The 25,443-nt window shown below is 47.4% G+C and overlaps 1 protein-coding gene across 1 annotated transcript in view; it reads right to left on the reverse strand.

The window, feature by feature from the left end:
* xrcc6 (X-ray repair complementing defective repair in Chinese hamster cells 6) overlaps positions 1–24,298 on the reverse strand; it is a 30,774-nt gene extending 6,476 nt beyond the window's left edge. Inside the window, exons 1-10 of the mRNA XM_059953882.1 lie at positions 24,200–24,298; positions 20,760–20,857; positions 20,517–20,629; positions 16,528–16,666; positions 14,931–15,185; positions 10,841–11,024; positions 7,351–7,537; positions 5,674–5,842; positions 3,474–3,635; positions 3,079–3,208 (exon numbers count right to left, since the gene is read on the reverse strand). Of these exons, the coding sequence (XP_059809865.1) occupies positions 3,079–3,208; positions 3,474–3,635; positions 5,674–5,842; positions 7,351–7,537; positions 10,841–11,024; positions 14,931–15,185; positions 16,528–16,666; positions 20,517–20,629; positions 20,760–20,829 (1,409 nt within the window). The 5' untranslated portion in view covers positions 20,830–20,857; positions 24,200–24,298. The remainder of the gene's footprint in view (positions 1–3,078; positions 3,209–3,473; positions 3,636–5,673; positions 5,843–7,350; positions 7,538–10,840; positions 11,025–14,930; positions 15,186–16,527; positions 16,667–20,516; positions 20,630–20,759; positions 20,858–24,199) is intronic.
* Between the last annotated feature and the right edge of the window lie 1,145 nt (positions 24,299–25,443).

Here is a 25,443-nt window from a genome sequence, read left to right on the forward strand (position 1 = left end):
ACCTATCCAAAAGTCTCTTAAAAGACCCTATCATATCCCCCTCCACCACTGTTGCCGGTAGCCCATTCCACACACTCACCACTCTGCGTAAAAAACTTACCCCTGACATCTCCTCGGTACCTGCTCCCCAGCACCTTAAACCTGTACCCTCTTGTGGCAACCATTTCAGCCCTGGGAAAAAGCCTCTGACTATCCACACTATCAATGTCTCTCATCATCTTATACACCTCTACCAGGTCACCTCTGATCCTCCGTCGCTCCAAGGAGAAAAGGCTGAGTTCACTCAACCTGTTCTCATAAGGCATGCTCCCCAATCCAGGCAACATCCTTGTAAATCTCCTCTGCACCCTTTCTATGGTTTCCACATCCTTCCTGTAGTGAGGTGACCAGAACTGAGCACAGTACTCCAAGTGGGGTCTGACCAGGGTCCTATATAGCTGCAACATTACCTCTCGGCTCCCAAATTCAATTCCACGATTGATGAAGGCCAATGCACCGTATGCCTTCTTAACCACAGAGTCAACCTGCACAGCTGCTTTGAGAGTCCTATGGACTTGGACCCCAAAATCCCTCTAATCCGCCACACTGCCACGAGTCTTACCATTAATACTATATTCTGCCATCATATTTGACCTACCAAAATCAACCACCACACTTAGAACTCTTTAGGAGGTTAGGTAGGTTCAGCTTCTCATCAAACACTCTTTAACAAATTTCTATAGTTATACTGTTGACTGGTACAACAATTTAATGCTCAAGAATGCAAAAAAAAATGCAGAGAAGTGGACTCTATGCAATATATTACAGGTATATCCCTCCCTACCATCAGTAATCTCTACAGGAGGTGTTGCCTCTGGAAGGTCAGAAACAAGTTTATCACCGTCATCTGTCGTGGAATTTGTTAACTCTGCAGCAGCAGTACAATGCAATACATAATATAGAAGAAAAAAATAAAAGTAATAAATAAGTAAATCAATTACAGCACATGGTAAATGGTAGGGCATTGAGGAATGCAGTAGAACACAGTGATCTAGGAATAATGGTGCATAGTTCCCTGAAGGTGGAATCTCATGTGGATAGGCTGGTGAAGAAAGCTTTTGGTATGCTGGCCTTTATAAATCAGAGCATTGAGTATAGGAGTTGGGATGTAATGTCAAAATTGTATAAGGCATTGGTAAGGCCATATTTGGAGTATTGTGTCCAGTTCTGGTTACCGAATTATAGGAAAGATGTCAACAAAACAGAGAGAGTACAGAGGAGATTTACTAGAATGTTACCTGGGTTTCAGCACCTAAGTTACAGAGAAAGGTTGAACATGTCAGGTCTTTATTCTTTGGAGCGTAGAAGGTTGAGGGGGTCTTGACAGAGGTATTTAAAATTATGAGGGGGATAGATAGAGTTGACAGAGATAGGCTTTTCCATTGAGAGTAGGGGAGATTCAAACAAGAGGACAAGAGTTGAGAGTTAAGGGGCAAAAGTTTAGGAGTAACATGAGGGGGAACTTCTTTACTCACAGAGTGGTAGTTGCGTGGGACGAGTTTCCAGTAGAAGTGGTAGAGGCTGGTTCAATTTGTCATTAAAAAAAAAATTGGATAGGTATATGGACAGGAAAGGAACGGAGGGTTATGGGCTGAGTGCAGGTTGGTGGGACTAGGTGAGAGTAAACGGTCCGCACGGACTAGAAGGGCCGAGATGGCCTGTTTCCGTGCCGTAATTGTTATATAGTTATATGTATATTAAATAGATTAAAAACTGTGCAAAAACAGAAATAATATATATTTATTTTTAAAAATTCAATGTCCATTCAGGAATCGGATGGCAGAGGGGAAGAAGTTGTTCCTGAATGTGTGCCTTTAGGTAGCATCCAAAGATCCCCACCGTGTGGTGCATGCCATCTACTGTTGGGCAGGAGGTACAGAACCCTGAAGTCCTATGCCACCAGGTTTAAGAACAGCTGCTTTGCTTTAACCATTTGATTCTTGAACCAACTGATACAGTTTAGCAACACTATGGCCACCGAACCAAAATGGACTTTTAGATCTAATTGTGTTTTTTCTTGTAAACGTCGTGTATAATTGATACTTTTCTCGTGAATGCTGCTTATAAGATGCTATGTAGCTGTGGTGTTGCTGCAGGTAAGTTTTGCATTGCAGCTGTACACATGTACATGTCAATAAACTTGATTTCAACTTTGCTCCTTTGAGTTGTGTCTACTCCATTAACCATTCCTTCACCCACCTATACAGGCCTTATTCAAAATTCTAAAATCCCAAATTTTGAGTACTGACATGACGTCACAATTGGAAATTCCCAAGGCTCTGGGAAGGCTCCCAGGCAATGTGCATGTCTCTCTGCACCACAGACAGGTCTGAGAAGTGACTTCACGTATGTAATAAACAGAAGTTAATGACAAATAAAGAGAAAAGTGAAGATCTCGATCGTCTATTGATAGAGTGGATTCGTCAGTGTCAGAGTGAACCTGCCACTTAACGGTAAGCTGATCATGAAAAGATCACAGATCCATCACGATGAATTGACAATTGAAGGTAATTGTGACTGTTCAGCAGGCTGGTGGCAGAAATTTAAGAAAAGGCACGGCATTCCCCTTTTAAAGAATTTGTGGTGATAAAGGGTCTACTGATCATGCAGAGAAATTCATTGACGAGTTTGCCAAGATCGTTGCTGATGAAAACCTAACACACGGAAGGGCTGCATCGGGACCTATGTGTGATGAACAAGTGTACGACAAAGACTGCTGACTGTTAGCACATCAATTCAGTCGGAAATAATGGCAATCCCAAGCTATCACGTTATACGTTCCAAAATTTGAAAAAAAATCCGAAATCCAAAACGCTTGCGGCTCCAAGTGTTTCGGATAAGGGGCACTCAACCTGAATCTCCATCCACAACCATGTGTCAGGCGCTTTGTAACAGCTTACAATGTTAATTGAGCCAGCAAACTGCAAGCTGTTGGTCAGCGTGGGTTTTGCAGGTTCACCCGCACACAATTGCCCTCAGTAATACAAGAGGCACGTAGAGAGGTGCGCGACAACATTAGTTTCTAAACCTGCCACTGACCTGTACTTGAACCTCAGCTTCTGCACCACTCTCTTCATCTTCTCGATCTGATCTCGATTGGCCACCACCTTCTCTGTAAAACTGATCTTCCTGATGTCATCGGCAAACGGCAGGAAGATCAGGTGGAACCCTAAGAAATGCAGCAGAGAGGTTTTATTGCGCCACGCAGGTGTGTGAGTGCGAGAGAGTGTGAGTGTCTTTGTGTGTGTACCATGTTCAGATGTGCAGTCATCTGGTGTGCTCAGAATTTGTGCGACGCCCGAAAAGCCATAAGGCGTATCCTCAGTGAGTCGAGGCCCGGCCACTTAGAGAGCACATCCTTTGATGAAGGTGGGACAAAGAGGCCGACATTAAACCTACTCCTTCAGTCAGTAAGCACGTGCGGAGTCACCGACCTGAAGGCATGGTTTGCATTTTCTGATCATCCAGCTGTTCCTCTTGCGGGACCATTGCGACAAACCGAGGCGGGGTGTTCCTCCGCGACGTGTAGCGACAGACGGCGCACACGCTCCTCTCCAGGCACTTGGTGAGTAGCGCGCTGAACAGGGTAGTGCTTCCTGTTGGGGACACGAGCACAGGTAAGAGTTGGCACAACACGTTACAGTGCAGGCGATTGGGGTTCAGTTCCCACCACAGTCTGTAAGGAGTTTGTACGTTCTCCCCGTGACCGCATGGGTTTTCTCCGGGTGCTCCAGTTTCCTCCCACAGACCAAAGACGTACCAGTTGGTACGTTGATTGGTCACTGTAAATTGTCACGTGATTAGGCTAGCATTAAATTGGGGGATTGTTGGGCGGCAAGGCTCAAAGGGCCAGAAGGGCCTGTTCCACACTGTATCTCAACAAAAAACGTCAGAGAAATGAACAGCTGGGCACTAGGACCCAGGACAGTGAGGACTAGCAGAGATTACACGAGTTAACTAACGAAGTTTAACCAGGACAATGGGACTCAAAGTCCTGAGTTCTCAGAGATCCAAGTGTCCTCAGTCATGTGTGAGATGGTTACAGCAATGGCACACTAGCTCCACCAACTCCTCTTCAGTTCAGGGTCACCATTCGGAGATGCCGATGCTGTTTCTATTCCCCCCTCCCCCCCCCCCAGATGCAGCCTGACGTGCTGAGTGTTTCCAGCGCTTCCTGCTTTAGTTTTAGCGCACGAACATCGCTGAGCCCTGGGGCTGCAGCTCTGACAGTCAGCAATCCGAAGGAAAACCAGATGCAGCAGGAATTGATCACTCAGTCCCTCCACTTCATGCTGATCAGACCAGAACCTCAACTCCACTCTCTGTCCCCAGCAACATTTCATAGTATCTATCTGCCCGTGACCTTAAAAATACTCAGACCAGCCTTGGAGGAAGAGAGTCCCGAAGACTTGCATCCCTGAGCCAATTTCTCATCAGTTCTAGCTTTTCCCACGAGAGGAATCATCCTCTCCACATCAAACCTGTTAACACCCCGCAACTTTTGGACAGTTCCAAGGCTCTTCCACTGAATGCCAGGGCTACCAGCCTAATGTGTCCAACGGTTCTTCGGACAAAATCCAGCGCTGAGGGCTGAAGTCAGGCGTCTGAGTCAGTAAGTCAGTGATTGCCCAGTCAGCTTTCATGGAGGACTGGCCTGGTCACTCACAAATTCCTTCAGATGTACCATGGACAGCATTCCAGCTGGGGGGGGGCAGGCTACTGCATAGAAAACTTAGCTCCAGCATGGGCAAAAGCCTCTGTAGTATCCAGGACATCTTCAAGGAGCACTGCCTCAAAATGGTGACACCTATTGTTAAGGACCCCCATCACCCAGACATGCCCTGTTCTCACTGTAACAGGGAGGAGGTACAGAAGCCTGAAGGCACACACTCAAATGTTCAGGAACAGCTTCTTCCCCTCTGCCATCTGATTTCTGAATGGACATTACCTCACTACCTCCCTTTTTTCTATTTTTACGCTACGTATTTAACTATTATATATATGCACACACATATACACACAATGTAATTCTCATTTTTTCTCTATTATCATGTACTGCATTACTGCTGCCTCAAAGTTAACAAATTTCACAACATCTGCCGGTGATATTAAACCCGATTCTGATCATGGGGTGAGGAGATACGGCTGAAACTGGGGTTCTCAGCAAGGTGAAGGGGCGATTACAGGATGGTGTGGGGGGACGGGAGAGTGGCTCTGAAAGCATTGATGGCAGGAAATGGAGGCACCTTTATTGGGCCTTCACACTAGACTGATATTAAATCCCGTCGTCCAGGGTTAACAGGCTCTCTGGGATAGCAGGACTCGGAAAACTCCGAGGGCATTGCCACATGAGGATTCTGTAACTCGGCGAGAAGCTGGATGTGGAAATCATTCACCATGAATGTGGCTCACACTGGGGAAGCATCAATCCCAATTCCCAGAGAGACACAGAACAACTTGGAAACAGTTTTGTCCCACCCTAAGAAATACTTCCAATTGCATAGCTCAGAAATAAACACCACCATACAACCATATTTCCAGGCCGAATATCGCTAGTGCAGATTCTACCTTTGTTTGAAGGATTAGTGAAGAGCTCTCTCTACAACGGGTGATGTAACTGGAGGTGAGGGTTACCTGTTATCAGCTCTTCCTCCGGGTAAATGAACTGCGATGACCTGATGTGGTGATGCTTCTTTAATAGAGACAACGGCTTGAAGCCAATGAGAACCAAGCCGGGATTATCAAACCTCTTCAGCTCCTCTGTTTCTTCCTTCTCCATCACAATCTGTCGCTGTCCGTACACCTGATTTTCAAAGCACAAACACAGGCTTCAGTCTCCACAAACAGCGGTCACCTGCAGTTTGCCAAGAGTTGCAACAAAGCAACAAGAAGATAGATGGACGACATAAGACTGTACTCCTTGGAGTTTAGAAGAATGGGGGGGACCTCATAGAAACATTTCGAATGTTGAAAGGCATGAGCAGAATGGATGTGGCAAAGTTGTTTCCCATGGTGGGGGAGTCTAGTACGAGAGGGCATGACTTGATGATGATGGCAGGGTGCCCATTCAGAACAGAAATTTTTAGCCAGAGGGTGGTGAATCTGTGGAATTTGTTGCCACGGGCGACAGTGGAGGCCAAGTCATTGGGTGTATTTAAGGCAGAGATTGATAGGTATCTGAGTAGTCAGGGCATCAAAGGTTGTGGTGAGAAGGCGGGGGAATGGGACTAAAGGGGAGATTGGATCAGCTCATGATGAAATGGCAGAACAGACCCGACGGGCCGAATGGCCGACTTCTGCTCCTTTGTCTTATGGTCTTATAAGACGATGTTAGGGCGGGGTGAAGATGGGCAAGCGGTTCAGAGAGGCTTACGGACTGTACGGGTCTCCTGTGCACGCAATGGCTTCCTCCACATCCCTAAGACATGCAGCTTGGTAGGTTCATTAGCTGCTGTTAGTTGCCCCTCAAGGGGGAGTGGTCAAAGTATCAAGGGGCACTTGATGAGCATGTCAAGTTCACTGTCATTTAACTATACACATGTGTACCGTCAAACAAGACATTTCTCCAAACCAGTCTGTGTCAGTCCTGGGTAGGTCTGTAGTTACTGTAGTTCTTTTTCTGTGCAGTTTTTTACGTAGTTCAGTCTAGTTTTTGTACTGTGTGGTGTAACACCATGGTCCTGAAAAATGTCGTCTCGATTTTACTATGTACTGTACACAGCAGTTATGGTCGAAATGACAATAAAAGTGACTTGACTTGACTTGATATCCCACACAACATAAAAGGAAGGATAAAATCTGTGGATGAATCATGCATAAATAACAAGCTAAAGTGCATAAATTAAATATTGTAAAATACAGAACAGATTAACTAGTGACACTTCGAATGTGATGCGGCAGGGAGTTCAGAAGCCCAATGTCCTGATTAAAGAAACCATTTCCCATCCTGACCGTTCTTGTTTTTATGCATCGGAGTCTCCTGCCTGATGGTAGAAAGTCCAAGAGGATGCTGGATGGACGGATGGGATCCTTGATAAAACTAAGGGCCCTACGTATGCAGCGCTCCTGATAAATGTCCCCAACGGATGGTGGGGCGACTCCTATGATCCTCTCAGCCATTCGCCAGTCATTTGTAGGGACTTCCGGTCCAATACTCAGCTGCTCCCGGACCAGAAGGAGATGCAACTTGTGAGGATGCTCTCAATGAGAGAGAGAACAAGATTCCGGAGGGGCAATGGGACTGCGGATTGTACTGCTTGGAGCCAGTGGGCCAAAGGCCTCATATGCAATAAGAAAGTAAAAGCTCTTTACCTGGGCCTTCTTGGTGTCACTGGGCAGCAGGAGGCTGCCAGTCTCTCCATTGAACCAGCGGGTTTTGGTTTTGACAGGCTCGTTGGTCTCTCGGTGGAGGCGGATTGAACCGGGTTTCCTGGTGCCGTAGATGAGGTTGTACACGGCGACCGCGAGCTCCACTCCTCCGCCCAGGATCAGGTTTACCCTGGGCAAAAACAGCACACGTCAGGGGCGAACACAGCTGGGTGCCTGAGGCAGGGAAAGTGGGTATGCGACTGCAAGTGATGACAGCTTAGTAGTGAGGGGTTAGACTGAGAGCACCTCTCTTGAGGTGCATGTAAAAGATCCCCTCCCCTGTCACCCTCTTACCCTTTCCCTTCTCCTTCCTTACCCACATGACCTGCCCATTACCTTCCACTGGTTCTCCTCCTCCTCCTTTTTATTCCTCTGTCCTATCAGATTCCTGCTTCTACAGCCCTTTACCTCTTCCACCTATCATCTCCCAGCTTCTTAAATCATTGCCCCCTCTCACCTGGTCTCACCAATCACCTGCCACTTCATTCTTTCCTCCCCCACCCACTTCTTATGCTGGTTTCTTTCCAGTCCTGATGAAGGGCATTTGCCCAGAGTGTTGATTGTCCGTTTCCTTCCAAAGATGCTGCTGACTTGCTGAGTTCCTCCAGCACTTGCTCTAAGTTTCCAGCATCTGCAGAATCTCCCTTGTCAGTGAGAACAGAGAGAGGGCCTGTTCCTCAGGCAGGCTGAGGCTCTGAAATGTATTTTTTATGCTATTCTACTGGGATCCATTCCTTTCACGGAACTGCTACTGAGACCTTTCCTCTTCAGAGCAGCTTAGTGGAGCACAGGACCCCGTGCGTCCACTGAGCCCATAAGCAGGAAGATGATCAGACTAATATCGCAAGGATTAATATCTTTGCGGGAAGTTTGCTAGTGCTGCATGGGGGTGGGGGGGTTAAACTAGAGTTGCAGGGAAATGGGACCCAGAGTGTCGGAACAGGTAGTGGAGTGGTTGTGGAGGAAGAAATTGTTAAGCCCACATACAAAGTCAAGAATCAAAAGGTTGAGCATGGTGGGACTAATGCTCTGAGCTGTACATTATCCTCCACAACTTCCGCCATCTACCACTACACATATCTTGATTTCTCTTTCCAGTAAACAAAACTGTGCCCTCCCCCAACCATTCTTTTATTCTTCACTCTGACCTTTCACCTTTTGCAACTGTTTCAATGCAAGGAGTATTGAGGAAAGGCGGACAAGCTCAGAACTTGGATCAGCACCTGGACATCAGTAGTGGGAAAGTTAATAGAAGGTATTCTAAGGGACCAATATATAAGTATTGGTTAGACAAGGATTGATTAGGGGTAGTTAGTATGGCTTCGTGCGTGGTAGGTCATGTCTTATCAATCTTATAGATTTTCCTGAGGAAGGAAAGTTGATGAAGGCAAGGCAGTGGATGTTGTCTACATGGACTTTAGCAAGGCATTTGACAAGGTTGTTCCAGAAGGTTCAATTGCTTGGCATTTAAGATGAGACACTGGCTTTGTGGGAGAAGCCCGAGAGTGGTAGTAGATCGTTGCCTCTCTGACTGGAGGTCTATGCTTAATGGTGTGTGGCAGGGATTAGTGCTGGGTTCATTATGGTTTGTCATCTATATCGATGATATATGTAAGGGATTTCTTCTTTTATGTTACTGCTAAGGCTAATAAAATGGTTTCTTTGTTATGTTAACTGCTGAGGAAGTGCTTCTCTCTCACAGCTTGTTTGGGTTATCATTACTGATAATGAGAATTGTATTCATTTGCTAAGCAATTGGGATAGATGTTATTCTTCCTTGTGTGTCTGTAAGCTATTGTTTAGAGGGCTTTGGGGAGAAGGCGCGATGGGGATGAAGAGAGGAGATGCGATGCTGTAAGCTGGGCGATGGAACAGACCCCGAGTGGGGGTCCGAGGCCCGGGGCCTTCGGCGAGGAGAGGAGACGAGGACAGACTCATGTGGAGCGTCTGGTCGACCACCGTGGTTGGTCCCAGGCAGCGGGTCGAGGAGGTCGGAGGAGATCGAATGGTGGAAAGAAGACTCCATTAATTGAGCGCCAACTGTTGTGCACAAAGTGGTTGAACTTTGATAAGTTTGGAGCCTTTTACTTTTTCCTTTTATATTGTATCTCTATTAAGTATATAGTTCCAGTAGACCTAAAAAGTGTAATCATCTACCTTGCATATGGTGTACTGTCTGTTATTTGGCGTGGAGGGGACATCACACAGCCTCTACACAAGCTGATTATCCAGTTTGGCGGGGCTGAAGGCTGCTCCCCCAGACGGAAGTGAGCCGAGTGAGCCTGAGGCCTACCGTGTGGTTAACTAGATCAGTAAATTTGCCAATGACACCTAGACTGGGGAGGTAGTGGATGGTGAGGAAGACTATTAGAGCTTGCAGCAGGATCTGGACTTTCTAGAAAAATGGGCTGAAAGATGCAGATGGAACTTAATATAGACAAGTGTGAGGTGTTGCACTTTGGGAGGACAAACCAGGGCAGGTCTTACAGTGTGAGCAGTAAGGCACTGTGGAGTGTGGTGGAACAAAGGGGCATGAGACTATGAATCCATAATTCACTGAGCATGGCGTCACAGGTGGACAGGGTCATAAAGAAAGCTTTTGGTACATTGAATAAAAATACAAAATGCTGGCAGAACTCAGCAGGCCAGACAGCATCTATGGGAGGAGGTAGTGACTACTTTCTCCCATAAGTGCTGTCTGGCCTGCCGAGTTCTGCCAGCATTTTGTGTTTTTATTCATTTCCAGCATCTGCAGATTCACTCGTGTTGCTTTTGGCATATTGGCCTTCATAGATGAAAGTAGTGAGTGCGAGAGTTGGGATGTTATGTCGAAGTTGTACAGGACGTTGACTAGGCCTCATTTGGAGTGAGTAGTTGTACTCACCTACCTACAGAAGAGATGTAAATAAGGTTGAAGGAGTGCAGAGGACACTTTGAAGGATGGTACAAATACTGGAGGGCCTGAGTTATAAGGAAAGTTTGTACAAGTTGGGACTTTATTCCCTGGAATGTAAAAGATTGAGGGGAGATTTGATAGAAGTGTACAAAATTATGAGAGATATAGATAGGGTAAATGCAAGCAGCCTTTCTCCACTGAGTTTGGGCAAGACTGCGAATAGAAGTCATGGGTTAAGGGTGAAAAGTGACATTTTAAAGGGCAACTTGAAGGGGAACTTCATTTCAAGAGTGGTGAGAGGTGGAATGATCTACTAACACAAGTGGTGGAAGCGGGGTCAATTTCAACATTTAAGAGCGATTTGGAATAGTTACACGGATAGGAGGGGCTTTGGTCTGGGCGCAGGTCAATGGGTCTAGGCAGATTAATGGTTCAGCACAGATGAGATGGGTCAAAGCGCCTGTTTCTGTGTTGTTGTTTTCTAAGATTCGTTAAATGTTTTAGGAACCAAAAGATGCTAATCTTGTGATGGCGGACCTGGTGATCGCTCTTTTCTTGTGGGCCTTGGCCCTGACTTTCTGAAGGAGGTCATCCAGTTTGGCTGATTCCTTGACCTGCAGGCCCAGCTCGTCATCTTCCGACAGGCTCACAATGTCGTGGTAGAAGAGAGAGATGTCAAACCCACCAGCCTTCTTCAGGTGCATCAGGTCAAGGATAATACCTAAACAGGGACACAGAAAATCCATTCACAACAGCAATTAAAAGCTACTACTGCCAGCTCTGTAAATATAAAATGTGGAAAGAGATCAGCACTTTCTCACCATCTCCTTCCAGATTCTTATAAAACTTCCCTCCCAACAACTTCCCTTTTGAATCTTTTGCCACTCACCAAAAGCCGAGGGAAAGAGAGATGTTCCCATTTCGCAGTTAGAATACTCTCCATTGTATATCTATAAACGTTTACCTCAAGTATGCCCACTCATGATTTTATAAACCTCTGCAAGGTCACTCCTTGGCCTCCTTCACTCCAGGAAGGAACGTTCAGTCTATCTGTCTTCTCCTTACAACTGAAGTCTCCCAGGTCTAGTAGCATCCTCATAAGTCTTTCCCACTTGCTTTCCAGCTTAATGATATCTTTCCTATAGCTTGGTGACCAAAGATGCACACACTCCAAATGTGCTTTCAACAATGACTTGCATCGCTGCAACATGACATCCAGCACTCAAAGCCCAGAGTGATGAAGGCAAGCTTTCTGGACCAGTTTCCTCTGTGAATCTAGGCAGCTGAAGCATAGTGCTTAACTGACGTTCCTCCTCTAGGAATATCATGCAGTCTGGGTCTACACATGCCTTAATGCGATACACAATTATCAAATAGGTGCAGACTATCAAACCCACCCCCTCCAACCCAAAGCCTTGAGTTCTTCCAGCCTCTGCAACCCTAAGGTACAACAGGGGACTGCTTCAATGCACTGTCTGTGTACACGACATAAGATTGTTTCCCTGCACTGATCTAAACTTGTCCTGAACGAAGGGTCTTGACCCGAAACGTTGACTGCTTCTTTCAACGGATGCTGGCCAACCTGCTGAGTTCATCCAGCTTTTTTGCACGTCTTGATTTGACCACAGCGTCTGCAGTGTACTTTGTGTTTACTGATCTAAACTTGCCCTCCGCAGCCACGCTAGTCTTCAGAGGTCCCCTACTGATGGCCATATTTTCAGCTGACTTGTCCCCAGGCTTTGTGACATTGCATCACAGCCAGGGGTGGGAGCTCCAACGCACAGGACTGCAAAAGGTTACAGGGAAGAGAGAGTGGAGAGAGTTGATGGGAGTGTGGAAAGAGTACAATGGATAGTGTAGGATTGGTGCCAATGGGTGGTTGGTAGCAGGGACAAATACAATGGGCTGAAGGGCCTTGCTGAACTGTCTGACTCAATGGCATGCCCCTGGTGTGAGAAGGAATCACTGGTGGTAACAGGACCACTCATCGTCCCAGACACGAATGATTAAAAGTTTGTAAATGTTTAATGGGTACAGGTCTCCCCATCATCATCTACTGTCTCATGAAGGTGACATTTATCATCAGGGAGTAGGTACAGGCGACTGAAGACACATACCTCAAGGTTCAACAACTTCTTCCTCACTGCCATCAGGTTCTTGAAACAACATTAAAAAGCCCAATTCTACTTCAGACTTTCTCTCTCTCAACTTGCACCAATATTATTTTTTATATTGTTGTGCAAGTTGTCTGTAATTTATGTTAGTTTAATTTTATGTTGGTTCCTTAAGGTTGTTACCGCTGGGGGAGTTAGTGGAGATAAGCTCCCGCTACCTATTAAATGCTCCCAATGGCATGCAACTCAAATAGAGTCTAACGACAACTCCAGTTCCTGGCTTTTATGAAAACACAAAACGCTGGCAGAACTCAGCAGGCCAGACAGCATCTATGGGAGGAAACCCTTTCGGCCCGAAACATCGTCACTACCTCCTCCCATAGATGCTGTCTGGCCTGCTGAGTTCTGCCAGCATTTTGTGTTTTTATTTATTTCCAGCATCTGCAGATTCGCTCGTGTTGCTCCTGGCTTTTATGTGTGGTTTAGCTACGAAGCCCAGTGGAATCATTTCTACTGACAGGAGAAAGGGCAAAGGTGGGCTTTTGGCACCTTAAAACCAGTCACTTCAGGCAGACAGGGCTCATCAGTTGAGGCTGGGGGCTCATCTAGGAGAAGGAAATCTCTGATCTCAAACCTCTCAAGCCTTACCCACTCATTGGGGAAGGCTTTGGGAGTAAACCCAGAAGAAAAAGTCTGGAGCAGGAATCCCTAAAGCTGAGTTCAATGCTGACTGGGAACTCCTGTGAAACTGCTTGTACAGCACTGTATCAATCACTGCCATTCCTTTGGATTTATCAGATGCGTGGAGAGGGGGAGCTTGCTACATGGCAACAGTTTGCTCTCCATATCGTACTGACATGGTCGAGCCAGAGCAATGGAGGCTTCAATAAGTTCATGTTAACTTCACTTGTCACGTCTGCAATGTACTGTGTTCCTGATATAAAAAGCCAATTTTCATTGTACTTATACCCTATGTATGTATACCCAGGACAATAAACTTGATCTTGAAGCTCTGTTAAACCCCGTCCCTTTATCTCCCCATCTACTCATTAGTTAAACCTAATTCTTCTCAGCAAAATTCTGGACAAGAATCCTGATTCTTCTTTGTGTAACTCAGTGACACTGCCTTACTGTGCTTTGCAATATTGTGCTAAGCACTACTGCATAAATAATGGGGAAGGGGAACTGCAAACTAGAGGGCATAGGTTTAGAGAGGTGAAGGGTTTCAAATGGAGCCCAGAGTTAACTTCTCCACGCAGAGGGTGATGATGACCTTTCAGAAGTGATCGAGGAAGGCAAAATAGTGTCATTCAGAAGATGTGGATAAGTACATGGATAGGAGGGATTTAGGGAGATTTTGGTTAAACACTGGTGAACAGAACCAGCTTAGTGGGTGTCACGGTCATGGATGAGCTGGGTTGAAGGGCATGGTTCCATACTCTATGACTAATGCTATGTAACACTGTACAATGTGCTTACTGTACAACCGTGTGGTCCAGTGGCAGAGAAATAGTATCACATACACATCACTGATTCAGTCCCAACAGTAGCTCCCAGTGTTACACCCATGACTCTGTATCTAGGCACAGCTCATATGCCACCTTTAAACTTGCTAACGACACAACTATTGTTGGCAGGATTTCAGTTGGCAACCAGAAGGCGTACAGGAGTGAGGTAGTTCAGCTGGTTGAGTGGTGTTGCAGCAACAACCTTGCGCTCATTACCGGTAAGACCGAAGAATTGATAGTGGACTTCAGAGGTTAAGAGGAGGGAACACACACCAGTTCTCCTCAAGGGATCAGAAGTGGAGAGAGTGAGCAATCTCAAGTTCTGAGGATCTATTCTGGGCCCAGCATATTGATATCTAGTTACAATTCAGTTTAAACATATCGATGCAGTTACAAAGTTATGACAGTGACTACATTTCTTTAGGAGTTTCAGGAGGATTGTACGTCACCGAAGACACTTCTGAATCTCTACATATGTACCAAGGACAGCATTCTAACTGGTTGCTTCCCTGTCGGGTATGGGGGGGGGGGGGGGCCCACTGCACAGGATCGGAAAAAGCCGCAGAAAATTATAAACTCAATCAGCTCCATCATGGGCACGAACCTCCCCAGTGTCCAGGACATCTTCGAACAGTGATGCCTCAGAAAGATGGCATCCATCATTAGAGACCCTCATCACCCAGGTCAAGCCCCCTGCTCATTGTTAACATCAGGAAGGAGGCACAGGAGCCTGAAGGCACACACCCAACGATTCAGGAACAGCTTCTTCCCCTCTGCCATCTGATTTCTGAATGGACGTTGAACCCATGAACACTACCTCACTACTTTTTTTTCTCCTTTTGCACTATTTAATTTAAATTGAACTTTTTAATATACATATACATTTCTTACTGTAATGTACAGTCTTTATTAGGTACTGCTGCTGCATAACAACAGATTCAATGACACGTGCCGGTGATACTAAACCTGACTCTGTCTCGGCTTCAGTAACGGTAGCCCACCCACCTGTCTCTCGGAGGTCACTGGCCTTGGTCCTGGCCATGCGTGCTTTGGAGCTGTCAGCAGCATGAGGGTCGTCGTCGTTAGTGAACAGCATGATGCGCTTGTGGCTCAGCTTAAGCCTGACGTCACTGAAGAGGTTGGAGCAGACCCACAGGGCGTCACTCAGCGAGATGTCTGCGCTGTGGCCCAACTCACTCTTGAAGAGCTTGGAGCCCTTCTCCTCTTGGTACTTGTCCAGTTCCAGCACTCGCTGAGCACCTGTGTCCAGAGAAAGGCAGACTCTTTGTAACATCGGTCTGGGATACCACACCAGGAAACGGTTTACGGTACTGAAAGTAGGTTACTTGGTTTTCAAATACAATACAGCTGGGGATTTGGGATAACGAGTCCGGAGACAACGTGCAATCTGCTGGAGGAACTCATCGGACCGAGCAGCTTCTGTTAGGGTGTTGGATCGAAACTCGGAAATGTTGGTAATTCCTCTCCCTCCATAGATGCTGCTTGACTCACTGAGTTCCTCCCGTAGACTGTGTATTGCTCCAGATGTACAGTCTCTTGTATCTCTGAGGCTTCCCAAACTTTCTCCAGATACCACCTCCTGGCCAGAGCAATCAAACATCATACTTCCCTGCATCTTCATCCCAATCGTTCATTCCACACTCTGCCAAGCTATTTGTGCTCTTTGTCCACAGTCACCTGGGATTGAGGGCGACATTCCCATTCCAGTCTGAGGTAGGGCACCAATGTGAGGCGCACAGATTTTCCCAGTTCGGGCAGGAGGTGCTCGACAAGCACTCCTTCACAGTTAAGACCAGGTGTTGCCGTACACCGAACACATGGACACCAGGATCTCCATGTCATCCCAATGCTCCTGCTCTACTTGGAGTTACTGGAGATGTCGTAATTGCCCTCCTCCCCCCCCCCCCCCAAGGGGTTTTGAGAACATCCAGCTTGTTTTTTCCTTGTTCCACTGGGTAACTTCACCCCATTGCAGAGCTTAGGGAGTCGGCCTGATCAACGAAACCGTCAGAGTGTTACGAGGCCTTCAGTGCTGAAGGTGTTGTCCTGGGAGAGGACACTGAATGATCCACTTACCCTGCCAGCAGATTTGGAAGTATCTTTCCAGTGCTTTGAGGCATTTGGTGTGTGACGTCCAAATCCCAAATCCCTGTAGGATGGTAGAGATCACTGCTGCCCGGTTGGCAGTGGGTTTTTGCTAGGTTTGACATCTTCATCTTCAGGTGGGCAAATTTTGTACAAACGTACTTGCTGACAAATTTCTCCTTAAGAGGAGACTGGAGTTATGGGATGTGGTGCATATTTTCCAGGGTCCTACCACATTCCCAGTAAGGTGAGGAGAAGAAGGCAGGAGACTGGGGAAGGGAAGGATAATAAATCAGCCATGTTGAAATGGTGGAGCAGACTTGATGGGCTGAATGGCCTAATTCTGCTCCTGCTGTAGGCTTGCGCTCTTTTTGCAGCCAATGCAGACTCCTATCCCTCAACTAACATGAGTAGAATTGCTGTTTTATTTGTGAGATCTTGCATTGGACTGACTTACGCAGCAGGGAGATGCCCCATACCTGATGGGTAAACCTACCTGGAGTGTCCAGGTCATGCAGCACGTAAACATGCTTGAAGTCAACGGAGTTCTTGTGCTCTCGAGTCCCGAAGAAGACAACGGCCAGGAGGTCACGTTCACTGCTGATGATTTTGCTGGTGTAAACTTTGTGAACACACTGCAGGCAGACAGGGTCAAATCAATCATCAACAACAACCACTCAGTGCAGTTAGTGTACCAAGGAAGTGCCTGGATCACAACTGGAAAGAGATCACTCCTGCTGACTGTGGCAACTCTTAGAATAAACTGTCCAATGTAAGATTGTAGCTTGTACAAAATGCCCCCAAGAGCAGCTTGGTAGGAATGGAAAGAGGCCATTCATCCCTTCCAGCGTGTTCTATCACTTTGTGACAAAAAGTCAGATCTGTATTTTAACTTCATCCTGCCACTGTTTGTTCCAACCTCTCAACTGTCCTAGCCCCACCAGCCATCAGGGTTCTTGTCTGTCATCACCCCGGCCTGCCTAGCTCTGATTTTAAGGTTACTCCCCCTTGTTCAGGACTCCACCACTAGGCTAAAATAACACACCACAGAGTCGTTGTCATAGAGTAACTGTAGCTCAGAACCAGGCCGTCCGACACATCTAGTCCGTGCCCATCTGATATTTTGCCTCATCCCATCTGGCATTGCCCAGACCATCCCCCCCCCCCCCCCCCGATAACCCTCCCATCCCTGCACCCGCCCAAATTTCTCTTAAATGCTACAAATGACCACTTCCGCTGGCAGCTCGCTCCACACCCAGCACCACCTTCTGAGTGAAGAAGTTTTCCCTCAGATTCTCCTAAATTTTTCACCTTTCACCCTAAACCTAGTTGTAGTCTCACCCAACCTGAGGGTCATGTCCTGACCCCGCTGGTCAGAGGGTGAATGCATGCAGGCTTGTGTCTCTCGTGTCCACCACAGAAAGCATCAATCTGCTGCGGGAGCTGCTCTTTTATAAGAACATGATAACTTAAGAAATAGGAGCAGGAGGAGGCCACTCGGCCCGTCGAGCCTGCTCCGCCGTTGAATAAAATCATGGCTGATCTGACCATAGTCTTATCTCCACCCACCTGCCTTTCCCCCATAACCCTTAATTCCCCTACTATGCAAAAATCTACCCAACCTTGTCTTAAATATATTAACTGAGGCAGCCTCCACTGCTTCATTGGGCAGAGAATTCCACAGATTCACCATCCTCTGGGAAAAGCAGTTCCTCCTCATCTCCGTCCTAAATCTACTCCCCCGAATCTTGAAGCTACATCCCCTAGTTCTAGCCTCGCCAACCAGTGGAAACAACTTTCCTGCCTCCATCTTATCCACCCTTTTCATAATTTTATATGCTTCTATAAGATCTCCTCTCATCCTTCTGAAGCCCAGCAAGCACAGCCCGAGGCGACACAATCTCTCTTCATAGTCTAATCCCCTCATCTCTGGAATCAAGGCGACATGCTTTCATTGTAAACTGGGTCTAAAGAAATTAAAAGGCGACAGACTGCTTCTTGTGAGAATAACAACTGTGTCAGCTCAAATATCTCAATGTCAACCATTCTTTATTTTTGCATCAGTAGCCTAGATGGATGCACATTAGGCACAAATTTGCCATTGTCTGCACTTCCAGTTTATGCTTCAGTACTGTTCTATCTTAGCTGTGTTACAGCGAGTGGGAAGGGAGCTAAGATCAACTAACTTTGAGGATTTAAAAATGCCCTGAACATTGGGCCCCCCCTTCCCTAATTCCCCATGTACATCTACATCTCCGCTACCATCCGGAATGGCTACCTGCAAGATTAAGTGCTTCTCCAGGAATAAGGACGATAAGCCTAATTGGTAATAAGCTATTTAAAGACACAGCGCCCTTCAACTAAACGCACCTTCACTGTTGTAGCTCTGTCCATCTGTCACGCCAGAGATGTTGTTTCTGTTCTGGGATGAGACATTGCTGGTAAAACCAGCACCTTTTGCTTATCTCCTTTTTTCCCCACCAAGTCTGGGTCACTGGCCAGAGACAGTGGGTCTAGAGAGATACCAGACTCAGCAATGACACTATGAACCGGCTGGATTTTATGGAAGTTACTTCATTTTAAATACCAGATCAGTAAAATAAAATTCCGTGGTGGGATTGGAACACAGATTTCTGGATGAGCCCTGACTTCTGGTTTGATGGTTGGGTAATGTAACCATTTTGCTTCAGGAGAGTGATCTGCGAACACGTGAGTAAGGATTTAAGAATCCAGCTGTTATTTTTTAAATATTTATTTTTATTTTATGGAGATACAGCATGGAATAGACCCTTTGAGCTGTGAAGCCCCATGCTCCAATTGTCACGGGACAACTAACTGATTAACCTATCAATCGGTGCGTCTTTGGACTGCAGGAGGAAACTGAAGCACCCGGGGGGAAACCCACATGCTCAGAAACAAACCCTTACGGGCAGCGGTGGGAATTGAACCTGGGTTGCTGGGACTGTAAACCGTTGTGCTAACCACTACCCCACCGTTATGTTCTATGCACATCAAGGTGAAAGGATGAAATCTTTTCATGTTGGGTCAGGTTTCACAAAGCAGCCCCCTCCATCTCATTTGCACAGCAGCTGAGCACAGCTTCACACTATCACACTACCCCACACCCTACCGCTACAATCCCAAGTGATGTCCAAATGCCGCACCAGAATTGAGTTACGATGGATCCGAAAGGTTTATATTGCTCAGACACAAACTTTCCTCCATTGAGGTTCCTGTCCCAGAGTTCTGGTAGAATTATCTAGCAGTGACCCAGGCCCTTCAGCCCACTGAGTCTGCGTCGACCGTCGATCGCCTATGTTTTCTAAACCAATACTAATCCCACTTTATTCTCCCTATCTTTTCGCCTAACAATTCCTCCAAATTCTACCACTCATCCACAACCTAACAGAAATTTACAGCGGCCAGTTAACCAACCAAACGCACCTTTAGGACGTTGATTCCACTAGAGCAGGGATCCCCAATCTGGGGTCCACAGGCTCCTTGATTAACGGTATCGGTCCATGGCAGAACGAAGGTTAGGAACCCCTGGTCCTTGAGCATGTCCATACTTCTAATACGTCACCATAACACGCTAAAACATCTTCATCTCTCTCCGCCCTCCAGTGATCTACCTGTTTGACACGGTGGGAGGGCAGCTGAGAGTGCACCTGCTTGACAAGGTGTCAGGTCAGAGGCACAGGGTATGCCATGTGTTGGAGAAGCAGCACTTTATATTCCATCTGGGTAGCCTCCAACCAGATGGCATGAACATCGATTTCTCAAATTTCCAGTTAAATTGCCCCCTGCTTCACCATTCCCCCATTCCCGTTTCTCTCACCTCATCTCCTTACCTGCCCATGGCCTTCCTACAGTGCTCCTCCCCCTTTCCTTTCTTCCATGGTCTTCTGCCTGATTCCCCATTCACCAGCCCTTTATCTCTTTCGCCAACTTCCCAGCTCTTTACTTCACCCCTCCCCTCCTTTCCCGGTTTCACCTACCACCCTGTGCTTCTTCCTCTCCCCCCCCCTCCCCCAGCTTCTTGCCCTGAATTGTCATCCTTTTTTCCAGCCCTGATTAAAGGTCTCGGCCCAAAACCTCGACTGTTTACCCTTTCCCACAGACGCTGCCTGGCCTGCTGAACCCCTCCAGCATTTTGTGTGTGTTGCTTGGATTTCCAGCATCTGCAGATTTATGCCACGAGACCCAGTCTTGCTTGTCATGGGTCAATGAATCTTATTCCAGAAAGACAGCGTTCCTAGACACTGCTCCGTCCCCTGCGCCTAGTCATCCCTCACTGTTGCGCTAATGGCTCACGTGCTACAGACGTTGGGACGGTTTACTCAAGAGATACCACAGCTAACCAGTAGGGTACACCAGAATAAAGTTCACATTCGTCCCGCTTCAGCTCCCGGCCTTTGGATTCGTGTTTCTATTTCCAGGAAAGTCGAAGGGGCAGACAGAGAGCACCACAAGCACCCCCCTCACCTGAATGGTCATACCAAACGGCGAAATGTTTGTTTCACTGTCCTCTTCAAACATACTTTCCGAGGCATCGATGAGGAAGATTATACTGTCCCTTCCCGTGAACTTGAACTCCTCTGAAAGGACAGCAAACACATTGCAGTCATTAGGGCCGCTGAGCACATTTCAGGTGATTGCTAAGATCACTGACTAGCGCGCAAGAGCTGTTCCGCTACGTGGCTGCCGTCTGCCACTGCGGGGCCATACCTTCATTCTCCTCGGCCTCATCCTGATTCTCCTCGTCCTCGTTGTGATAGTGTGAGCGCCAGTCCGACATGTCGGCTGAAGGGGAGCCGCTGGCTGTCCTGTTGAGTAGAAGAGGCACCGTGAGAGTCCGGCGAAAGTGCTCAGGGCTACCCCCTTCAACGGTAACAGGTCACCTTAGAAACGAGTAACGGGTCACCCCCTTCAACAGTAACGGGTCACCTCCTTCAACGGTAACGGGTCACCCCCTTCAACGGTAACGGGTCACCTCCTTCAACGGTAACGGGTCACCCCCTTCAACGGTAACAGGTCACCTCCTTCAACGGTAACAGGTCACCTCCTTCAACGGTAACGGGTCACCTCCTTCAACGGTAACGGGTCACCCCCTTCAACGGTAACGGGTCACCCCCTTCAACGGTAACGGGTCACCCCTTCAACGGTAACGGGTCACTCCCTTCAACGGTAACGGGTCACCTCTTCAATGTTAACATTTCACCAAAAAAAGTCCATTTGCTTCTCCTTTGTGCTTCTACAATTCCTGCATTTCTGCAGTTACTTTGCCAAGTATAGGAGACCGGACAGTTCCCAGGTCAGAATTAATCGGAAAATGTGCGACTGGGTTGGTGATGGTTGGGTTGAGTTGTCCTCCGATCTTGGCCATTTACATGCAAACATTTCGTCACCATGCAGGGAGACATCGTCAGTGCCCTGTTGATTGTGGTGCGTCCTCCAGGTGCTCAGCCTGTAAACAAACGTGCAGACTTCGATCCTATTTATGAGCTGATGCGGGCAAAGTTCCAGACGGCAGCGCACAAAGTTCCCCACGCAGCTGATTAGCAACGACATTCCCTCCCCACGTCACAAATGAGTTTCCGAAATGGCGACCGATCAACTGATCGGCAAGTATAGAAAGCCCAAGCATTGAGAGGACACGCTACAATTAACAGCGCACTGATGACGTCTCTTTGTATGGTGATGAATTGTTTGCAAGTAAATTGCCAAAAACTGGAGAACGACTCAGCCCAACCAGTTCCCAGATCACATCCGTGCAGCTTTCGACCTCCGTGACCTATCTGACCCCGATCTCACAGCAAGGCCACTCCTTTCCTGCTCATCTGTCGTTAACACCTTCGAACTAGACTACTGCAGCAATCATTCTAACTTCCGTACACCAACTCACCCCAAACCCCTCTGACAGTGACAGTTTAACTTCCCGCCCTACCACAGTGACTGAGCTTTGGGACTAGCAGCAGAGAATCCCGTCTGCTGGTTCAGTAAGCTGACCGCTGCGCAGGTACACACAGTGGCCGCTCTATTAAGTACAGGAGCAGTCTTCTGCTGCTCTTGCCCATCCACTTCGCAGGCTGTGTGTCCAGAGACGCTCTTCTGCACGGGCAATGCTGAAACACATGGCTGAGCCACCGCCGCCTTCCTGTCAGCTCGAACTAGTCCGCCCTTTCTCCTCTGTCCTCTCTCGCTATGAGGCATCTTCGCCCACAGAACTGCCACTCACTGGATGCTTTTTTTGCTCTTCACGCCGTTCCCTGTAAACTCTAGGGACTGTCATGCGTGAAAATCGCAGGAGATCGGCAGTTTCTGTGGTATTTAAAACACTCTGTATGGCACCAACAATCACTCCAGGGTCAAAATCACTTAGTTCAGATTTCTTCTGCATTCTGACGTTTGGCTGAATGACTGAACCTCTTGACCATGTCCGCATGCTTTAATACTTTGAGCTGCTGCCACGATTAGCTATTTACACTAACGAGCAGGTATACAGGTGTATCTGATAAAGGGGACACGGAATGCCTGCCTTTCGACGGGTGAGTTTGGAAGGTTGAGAGGAGGATGATTGGTTGACTGCAGATCACACAAACCAGGCTCACGTTTCCAGGAATTTAATCTTAGAGGCAATTTGACTGAAGGTTTCAAGGAGAAGCAATGGGGCACATAGATTGAAACTTCCCTCATTAATAGGAAGAATCTTAAAAACTAGAGCCAGGTTTGTACAGAGTGAGGGGATTTGGAACACTATCCATATTGCAGGGGTTCCCAACCTGGGGTCCACAGACTCCTTGGTTAATCATAGGGGTCCATGGCACAAAAAATCCCAGGAATCTCTACCATATTGGATGATTGATGCCTGGTGAATAGCAGGGAGAAGCTACAATCCCTGATTAGACCATAAGACATAGGAACAGAATTAGGCCATTTGGCCCATCGAGTCTGCTCCCCCATTCAATCATGGCTGATCCTTTTCTCCCCCTCCTCAGCCCCACTCCCCAGCCTTCTCCCCGTAATCTTTGATGTCGTGTCCAATCATGAACCTATCAATCTCCGCCTTAAATACACCCAATGACCTGGCCTCCTCAGCTGCCTGTGGCAATAAATTCCACAAATTCACCACCCTCTGGCTAAAGAAATTTCTCTGCATCTGTTTTCAACAGACATCACTCTTGACCTAGACCCCCCCCACCATGGGAAACATCCTTTCCACATCTATTCTGCCTAGGCCTTTCAACATTCGATAGATTCAATGAGATTCCCCCTCCTCCTTCTGAATTCTAGCGATTACAGTCCGAGAGCCATCAAACGCTCCTCGTATGATAACCCTTTCCTTCGCAGAATCATCCTTGGGGTCCAACTCCTAAGCAAGTTTCAGGAAAAGTCATGATCCTAAGATTAAAGCTCGAGAGAGGAGGTGACAGGACAATGCTGGAACTCTGTAACTCAGTTTACTGTGATTGAATTGGTGATGGGGACTCGTGAATTCAACCACTTACAATTAAGCTGGGTTTTTTTCTTTATTTGTCATGAGATTTGGATATCCCCGGCAACGCTACCATCCCTGATATCCCTGTACTGCACAGGCAGCTCACAAATCAACCACAACGATGAGTCACATAGAGGCCAGACAGTGGAAGGAAGGCCAGAATTAATCCCTGGTGAATCAAATAACCATTAACAATACTGTTTATTCCAGTCAACACTTTTTAATCCATAGTTTGCTTCCTTGGACCCTATTCAGGGGCATGATCAGCTTGTTACTGGATCTTACTACAGCAGCTTGAAGGGCTGAATGGCCTTTTGCTGTTCTGAAACTACGCACCAGGTAGATTTTTAATTACATGAAGTTGACGTGCTGTCCCTTTTAAGTGCAGCAAAATCGGGTTAATCACTATAACTTTTTAACGGGGGCCAGGACAGACGCGGGCCCTTTAAGACGCTCTCCCCTGGCTACGTAACAACCAACCAATCAGAATCGCCATAGCGGGCAGCCGGCCTATCAGAAGGAAGGCGGTGTCAAACAGTGGATGAATGACAGAGGCCGAGTAAACGACAAGTTGCCATTTGCCGCTCTATTTTACAGTACTGATCTATTTTGACCGAGGCCCCCTGAGGTCCGCGGCGTAGTCCCCCGCGCCGGCATCGCTCACATGTACCTCTCGCCGGTCCGGAATCACAGTCGCGCCTACCGTCGGCTTCCGGGAGCAGCTGGTCTCGCGAGAACCCCGATACGCAGGCGTGGGCTTGGGACGCAGGGGGCGGGGAGAGAGCGCCCCCTGGAGGTGGGAGGGTGAAGTGAGGTGACGACGGGAGGACTCACGCGCCCCCCTCTGGTAGAGTAGAGGTAGTGTCGTTACAATTGATCCGTGCTCAGTTGGTCGAGCAGCGTCTGTGTGTAATGCTGGAAGGAAAACATAGTGTGGCACAGAAACAGGCCCTACAGACCACAACAAAACAAAACAAACCCCCTATTCCTTGCATATACAGCTTCAAGATTGTCATTGCTCAGATTGCTCTAACCGAAACCTCTCTGTCACAGCCACGCACTCTGCTGTGGGGGCTACATGCCAGGGCTGGCGGGCTGCGGAACAGGTTCGACAATTGCGCCCGTCAGTTGGAAAGTTTCAGCTAAGTACAGTTCTGTTAACGCGATATTCATCTCCCTTTTTGCTCCAGTCTTGACCAAAAGCACAGCAATGTTTACGCTCCCTGCTTACCCTTGTCCTTGTCCAGGACAGAGGACTACCCTCTCGACAGACACTGTAGAGGAGCTGTATTCAGTTAGTAATTTGTCATTGGTTCCGGCCCAGTGTTGGCGTTAATTTTCAGTTTGAGAGTTTTAGTTAACGATCCTGTTTTACTTTTCCTTTAAACTCCTCAACAGTTCTCGTTAAAGTCAGTGAACTGTTGGGCCACTTCAGTATCATGCTCTGTCTGTACTTGGGCCATATCCGAGTGCTTTTGACATTCTCAACTCTTCTTGGGCTTCCAGCCAGGGACATGTATTGATTATAACTGAGGCTTCAATGACAAACTGTCATCTTCTTCAGGGATGATGCCTGGGCACGTCTAGTCCAGTGGTGTTTATACCCCGCATAAGTCTGGAATCAGGAGGAATAGACGAGAAGGGTATAAATACCACCAGACTAGACATGCCCAGGCATCATTCCTGAAGCAGATGGCAGAGTCTGTCATTGAAACATTGGTTATAATCGATATATGTACCTGATAAGTAAACCAATTGTTTGGAATCAAATGTCCTTGCCTGGTGTCTCAGGGATGGGTGCGTCTGCACCCACACCAATTCCACCCCCCCACCTCCCCTAGAACTCTCTCAGCCAACCTCTCCCCAGGTGCTCCACCCTCACCATTCCCAACTCCCTTTGCTCCTGCTAGATCT

This window comes from Hypanus sabinus, chromosome 29 (assembly GCF_030144855.1).
Source record: "Hypanus sabinus isolate sHypSab1 chromosome 29, sHypSab1.hap1, whole genome shotgun sequence".
In the NCBI taxonomy this organism is placed as follows: Eukaryota; Metazoa; Chordata; class Chondrichthyes; order Myliobatiformes; family Dasyatidae; genus Hypanus; species Hypanus sabinus.